Genomic DNA, 7,297 nt, shown 5'->3' with positions numbered 1-7,297 from the left:
CCAAGTAGCTGGGACCACAGGCACCTGCCACAACATCTGGCTATTTTTTGGTTGCAACTATTATTGTTGTTTGGAGGACCCAGGCTGAGATTCGAACCCGCCACCTTAGTTGTATGTGGCTGGCACCTTAGCCGCTTGAGCCACAGGTGCCGAGCTGCCTTTGTGTATCTTTAATGCCTCTCCAACACTTTTCTAATCTGCCTTTTTACATAGATCAGGACTTAGATTTAGAGCCTTTGGCAGGTCAATACCATCCAGCTGGAACTCACTAACAATGTTTTATTTTCACTTTACTTATTTTTATAATTATCTTGTATGATGGAAATGATGCTGGTTTCCTATCACAGTTATATACAGTTGTCCCCTGAACAATGTGGGGGTTAGAGGAACTGACCCCAGAGTAGTTGAAAATCTGCATACAACTTCTGACTCCTCCAAACTCAATTACAAATAGCCTACTGCTGACTGGAAGCCTTACTGATAATATAAGCAGTCAATTAACATATGTCTTATATATTGTATTCTTACAATAAAGTTAAGCTAGGGAAAATAAATGTTATTAAGAAAATCATAAGAGAAAATACATACATTTACATTATAGTATTATACTGTATTTCTCAATACTCTTAAGTTTACTTCATCTGTTAACAAGATGAATTGTCTGAAATGGCAGCTGCAGACCTCAGTCTGCAGTATATATCGAGAAATTTAACTTTTTCTCATTATGTCATGATTTTTTCTCTGCTTCTTGGGAGTACTTCCAGTGTCACTTCATATGGGTCCCATGGTGTTTTATAAAAAGATCACTTTTTATTGCAATATGCAATAAAGATGAACTGCGCATTTGGAGATGATTAGTGTCATATGGTGTTTTAAGTCTTTACTGGCAACACTTGGGCTCACTGCAATGGCAACAGGAGATGGCTATGAAATGATTACAGAAGTATAATATATACTATAGGAAGTTATTTATGTTTATTTACATTCAACTGTGAATGGAGTCTTGTATAGTCTATAATTGTGTGTGTAAGTTTTGATAAATTTTAAGCATTTATAATAAATTTGCATATGTTTATAGTAGAAAATGATAAAGTAGACTAGTATCTAGATATATTTTACACATTCATAATGTACTTAACTTTTTCTTAAGTTTTTCAATACTTCTAAGCAACAAGTTTCATCTATTAGTTTTATCAAGTTGTCACATAAATAACAAAAAGTGTTCCAATATATTGATCAGAAAAAGCATCCACATGTAAGTGGACTTGCACAGTTTAAATCTGTGTTGTTCAAGGGTCAACTGTATATTTTTATGTTTTAATTAACATTTTTTTTTTTTTTTAGGCAGAGTCTCATTATGTGGAGGCATCACAGCTCACAGCAACCTCCAACTCTTGGGCTTAAGCAATTCTCTTGCCTCAGCCTCCCAAGTAGCTGGATCTACAGGTGCCCACCACAACACCTGGCTATTTTTTGGTTGCAGTTGTCATTGTTGTTTAGCAAGCCTGGGCTCAGCTTGAACCCGCCAGCCTCAGTGTATGTGGCCAGCACCCAACTCACCGAGCTATGGGCACCGAATCTATTTTTAAATTTTTATTTATTTATTTTTAGAGATAGGCTCTTGCTCTGTCCAATAGGCTAGAGTGTGGTGGCATATCATAGCTCACTGCAACCTCAAACTCCTGGGCTCAAGTGGTCCTCCTGTCTTACCCTCCCAAGTAGCTGGAACTATAGGTTCGAGCTATGCCTGGCTAATTTTTTTTTTTTTTTTTGGTAAAGATGGGGTTTTGCTATGTTGCTTAGGCTGGTCGCAAACTCCTGGCCTCTAGCTATCCTTCCTCCTTGGCTGCCCAGAGTGCTAGCATTACAGCCATGAACTACCACACCTGGCTTTATATCTTAATTTTAAATGAACATATTAAATAAGTAGGTGAAACTCAGATGTGGCAAACATTTTAAATGTGGTTCTAAAATGACTGGGGTTTGGGAAACACTATATTCATCCAAAAGAATGAGTGACAGTGAAATTTCAGAGGGGCGGCTAATTAGCATAGGAAGCTGTTTTTCAGCAGATAAGCTATTTGCTCCCTGGGTTTCTGTGGGGGTCTGGCTCAGGGATCTAGGCCAGGAAGTCTTTAGATAGCTTTCAAATTCTTTTGCTAATGTGGGCCTGGAGAATCTTTCATTAATATTTCCAGCCAGAGCTTGAGAAGTCCTCCTCTTTTAAGTTCAGTGTCACCCCCACAATGAGAACTCCCAGGCCTACCTTAGATGGTCTCTTCTTTTCTGCTTCTTTTCTGTTGATCTTTTTGGATTTCTTGTTCAGAGCTTCAAAGAGAGACAAAAGGAAAAAAGCCAGATGTTTCTGGGGACTCTGAATTGCAGCAAAGTAAGAGGACTAGAGAGGGCTCAAAGTAGGAGAGAAAGAGGGGTTGGCTGGATGAGTTACACTGTGGGACTCAGGCCAGCAAGTTCTTATGAGCTTAGCTGCTGACCTGGAGCAAGGCACTGAGGGCAGACATCCTCTGAGGGAAGGCAAATGGGAAATCCAAAGAGGCCCTAGTCTTGTCATATTCATGAGGGGTCTGGTCCCTTGACCTTGTTGGCTCTGGGCTACTCAGAAGCACCCCAGGTTCCCGTTCTTTAGTCTCCATTCTGGCAGGTGCAAGAACATTGTGATACCCAGAAAACAGACTCAGTATTGGGTACATGAATGGACCTGTATTTCCTATATTCTTGGTTTTCCATGTCTCAGAACCTTGGAGCAAAGCAGACCTCATTTGCATCCTCACTGCAGACAAAACAGCTGTGTAGCCTTATGTAATCTACTTAACCTCCTTGAAACTCAGTTTTCTCATCTGCAAAAAGAGTTCTGTTATAACTACCTTACAGTTTTTTCTTGAGAATAGATATGTTTATAAAGTGAAGAGTCTGGCACATTGAAGGTGATCAGTGAATGTTGATGCCCCCTTTCCCTGTCCTCCTTCTCTGGTATGTTTAGAATATCTTGTTTTCTAGTGAAAGGCAAGGCAGTAAGGGACATAAAGCTTTTTTGTTTTTGTTTTGTTTTGAGATGGTCTTATTCTGTCACCCAGGTAGAATGCAGTGGCATCATCATAGCTCACCATGACCTTTGACTGCTGGGCTTAAGCAGTCTTCCTGCCTCAGTGTCCCAGGCAGCTGAGACTACAGGTGTGTGTCACCTTACCCAGCTAGTTTTTCTATTTTTAGCAGGGACAGGGTCTCAGTCCTGCTCAGACTGGCTTTGAACTCCTGAGCTCAAGCAATCCACCTGCTTGCCTCGGCCTCCCAGAGTGCTAGGATTATAGATATGAGCCCTCATGCCAGCCTAGAATATTAGTTTTGAGCTTAGGTTCTAGAGTTAAGTAGCTGAATTTGAATTCTGGCTTTGCTAATTAAGAACCATATTGTCTTATTTTAGTTACTTAACTTTGCTAAGCCTCAGTTTCTTCAACTGTGAAATATGAGTAAAAATGGTACTCACCCCACCTCACACTGCCTACTACATGGTGTGGGTGTTATTATTAGGTAAAACCAAACTAGAAGATCTCCAGTGCCAGATTCTAATACCCTTCATATTTTTCCCTGAACAGTCATTCTTAACGCTGGCCTGCCAAGACTGATTCATCTCAGCCTTGCTTACATTCTGCAGTACTTCCTGAAGTTTGTTATTGTTGATAGGAGCTCTGGGATTCATTAAGTGTCAGAAATGCTAAGTTAAACCAAGTTCACCAAGTGTCTTGACTTTAGGTTTTTCAGAGCCTCTAACTTGCTAAACTGCACGTTATTAGATTAGTGGCATGGGGGGCCTTTCCAGACCAAATGACTCATGGGACACTTTATTATCCCAGGATTAATTCAGGCAGTAAGCAAGAAAAAGCAGTGACCCATGGTAGTAGATACTGGTAGCATCCTGGGGAGCAGGCTTGACATCCTGCAGCCCCATCTCAAGGGTCAGAGCCCAGAGGTTGAGCCCCAGGCCAGGCTACTTACCCACAATAGAGACAGAAGGGAAATCCAGCAGGTTCACTGAGGAGTTGTTCCTCAGGCTCCTGTCATCTTTGGGCTTTTCCTCAGGTGGTAGGTGGCTGTAGGCAGTGAAGTAGCACATGAAGACTAGCAGGATGGCCAGGAGCAGGCGGGTGACATCCATTTCAGGAAGCCTGAGAGGGAGAGAGATGGCGGTCAGGTGGTTGCCTTCCTGCTTTCTTTGTGTTCCTTTGGGCTGGTGTTCTGACTCCATTCTGCAGTTGTCCCAGTGGAGTCAGAGGACTAGCAAGGCTTAGGATGGGGAAAGGGAATTGATGGGGGAATAAGAAAGAAAAGGAGAGATGGGGAGAAGAGAGAAAGACAAAGAAGAGAGAGAGATTGAAGCAAAGACAAAAAGAATGCATTGCGTTCCTCTCTGCTGTCCAGAGGGTGGGTTCTGGCTTTTGTAAAGCCTGTAGTCCCAGGAGACCCTAGGCCTGGGCAGAGTTGTTAAAAGGCCTCTAGGAGTGTCTCACTGTGGCAGAGATTTTATGAAGGTGCAAAGAATAAGGCTATTAAGACTCAGTAAGAAAGACTTGTGGGGAAAAAATGGCTCCTTTGGACAAATGTATATGTTGGCACTCATACCCTAGATTCCCACACCAGAGGGAATGAATGCAGGTATCGTATGTATTAAGAGGATGGACCTGTGCACATCCAGATTGATTTGTTTATTTGCTAACTGGATTTTGATAGAGGAAGGTGGGTCCCAGAGTAGATTTCTTCCTTTGAAAGCCTGGATTTGGCTCGAAACTTCAACAGCATGTTTACCCTCTCTGAGTATGGGGTCTCCCATTTCTACATTTTCTCTCTGGTCTGGGAAAAGATGGAAAGTGTTTTTTCAAGTTTTCCTCCATCCTAGCCATAAGGCACTGTGAGAGAGAAGAGAATAAGATAGTTTGCTCATGCCAGTCTTGCCCCCTCCTGAGCTTCCCCTTATAGCCGCTTGGCCAATTTCTAGCCTACTTTTCTCAGTCTTCATCTTGAGTGGAGTCTGATTCTCTGTATGTCTTTTACATTGCAGGAAAGAGGGATCCAAATGGCCACATTCCACTCTCACTCTGAGCTTCTTGAAGTTGGAGGGGACAGTCCTATCTTTTTGAAGTCCATCCTCTCCCCCTCTCAAGCCATTCTTCTGATTTCTTCAGAACTTTTCATCACTGGGTACTTGCCTATCATAAACTGGCCACAGATTTTCTTCCTCAAAGCCGAGTAAGCCATTAGGACAGGAACGGGGCTGAGAGTCAGAACTGCTGGGTTCTGGTCTTGGCTCAAGCATTAGTAAGATGAATGGATTAGTAAGATGAAGAGATTTGGGCAAATCCATTCCTTTTTCTGGGTCTGATTTCCTTCTTGGTTAAATGAAGGGAGTGGGTTAGATCCGTGGTTCAGACTCATTTAGCAAGAGAACTCTTTCTTCAAAAAACACTGACGGAAAGATTCCCAATATATAAAACAAAAAGAGGCAATAAAGGAGTTTCCTCAAACAGTTCATATCTTTGTTGTGTGCTGAAACAACACAGGCCTTAGGTCCTAAGGCCTGACTCATCTCCTGAGGCCCTAAGGTTTGGAGTCAAATTTTCTGCCTGTCTGTTACGTCACTCCATGCAGTTTGGTCTCTGAGGTTCTTAGCCTCTATCAGTAATATTTAAACCAAACAAACCTTCAACAGAAAAGTCTGGGGACTGAGGCATAGTTATTTGCTTCATTCTCTGCTTCTCAGAACTTGTACTATCCTCTGTCAAAGCCCTTATCACATTGTTCATGTGTTTGCCTCTTCCACTTGATTAAAAAAAGATATTTTACTCATTTTTATGGCTCTGGACTTGGTACAGTAACCAGCACAGAGCAGTTGCCAGATGAATGTTCATGTATTAAACTAAGTTCCTCATCTTCCTGGCTTAATGGGTTTCTGAAAAGAACATTGTTAGTTGTCTCCTTAGCATCAACTAAGATCTTCCCTCTTTCTAAGCAGATCCTAGTCTTAGATATACATTTTGGGTGATGTGAGACCTAACTCCAGCTCCAGGGAAGGACTTGATTTATTCATGACAAAGAGCATAATCCCATCCCATCCTCCCTAGTATTGATTCAAGCATGAGCAGGTGACTGAAGATTGTCTAACCAGAAGAAGCCCATGCCTTTTTCTGATTATATAGGGAAAAATTCTCTCACTAGATATGTCCATGTATATCTCAAGTCCATGCAGTTCTGGTTAGTGGTGGCAGTTGTTTTATAGAGGGAGCCAACTTTAGGATGAAGCTGACATTGAGTGGAAGGCAGATTGGACAAATAGTGTAAAAAAAAAAGTTATTTTCTTTGCATTATTACTATTATTATTGCTTAATATTTCATTGCAGCAATCGTCTGATTTCTTTTCTGAATATATTCATTTCTTCTTTATGAGCTTTTTGTTCTCAGTCCTTATGTTAAACATTGTTATTGTCATTAAATTTGGCCTTTTTAATTCTGTGAAGGCAAATGTGGAAACCTAATATACATGTATAAGAAAAAAAAGTTTGAAAACAAAAATGTCCCAGCTAGAGTTGGCTCCATTTACCTTCCCTCTTCCCTTCTCCTTCTTTGCTGATCATGGAGTTCTGGTCAAACAAAGGTGGCCAACTGTTCGAGCTGTTTAACGCGAATGCCAAATGTACTATCCGTAAACCCTCTTTAACCATGTGGTAGTGCTGAAGTCTCTCTGCTCAATTCAGCTGCTCAGTTCCTAAGTTATTCTTTACTCAATGGAACTCTGTTAAATTTAGGTGGGGCACAGGTGGTTCACACCTGTAATCCTAGCACTTGGGAGACTGAGGTGGGTAGACTGCTTGAGCTCAGGATTTAGAGACCAGCCGGACCAAGAGCAAGACCCTGTCTCTACTTAAAAAAATAGAAAAACATCTGTAGTACCTGCTACTTGGGAGGCTGAGACAAATGGACTGCTTAACTCTGTCTAAAAAAAAAACCAAAAAAAGAAGGCTCGGCACCTGTAGCTCAAGCGGCTAAGGCACCAGCCTTATACACCAGAGCTGGCAGGTTCAAATCCAGCCTGCACCTGCCAAACAACAATGACAACTACAACCAAAAAATAGCCAGGCGTTGTGGTGGGTGCTGTAGTTCCAGCTACTTGGGAGGCTGAGGCAAGAGAATCACTTAAGCCCAGGAGTTGGAGGTTGCTGTGAGCTGTGATGTCATAGCACTCTACCTAGGGGGACAGCTGGAGGCTCCTGTCTCAAAAAAAAAAAAA

At 41.9% G+C, this 7,297-nt stretch overlaps 1 protein-coding gene across 1 annotated transcript in view; it reads right to left on the bottom strand.

Moving 5' to 3' along the window:
- The window catches only part of ASIP (agouti signaling protein), a 138,894-nt gene that overhangs the window by 3,541 nt on the left and 128,056 nt on the right, over positions 1 to 7,297 (bottom strand). The window contains exons 2-3 of the mRNA XM_003788241.3: positions 4,015 to 4,184; positions 2,267 to 2,328 (exon numbers count right to left, since the gene is read on the bottom strand). Of these exons, the coding sequence (XP_003788289.1) occupies positions 2,267 to 2,328; positions 4,015 to 4,174 (222 nt within the window). The 5' untranslated portion in view covers positions 4,175 to 4,184. The remainder of the gene's footprint in view (positions 1 to 2,266; positions 2,329 to 4,014; positions 4,185 to 7,297) is intronic.

The sequence above is a fragment of the Otolemur garnettii genome, unplaced genomic scaffold (genome assembly GCF_000181295.1).
Source record: "Otolemur garnettii isolate 467f Iridium unplaced genomic scaffold, OtoGar3 scaffold00025, whole genome shotgun sequence".
Taxonomy (NCBI): Eukaryota; Metazoa; Chordata; class Mammalia; order Primates; family Galagidae; genus Otolemur; species Otolemur garnettii.
This window is presented reverse-complemented; position numbering and strand designations above follow the sequence as displayed.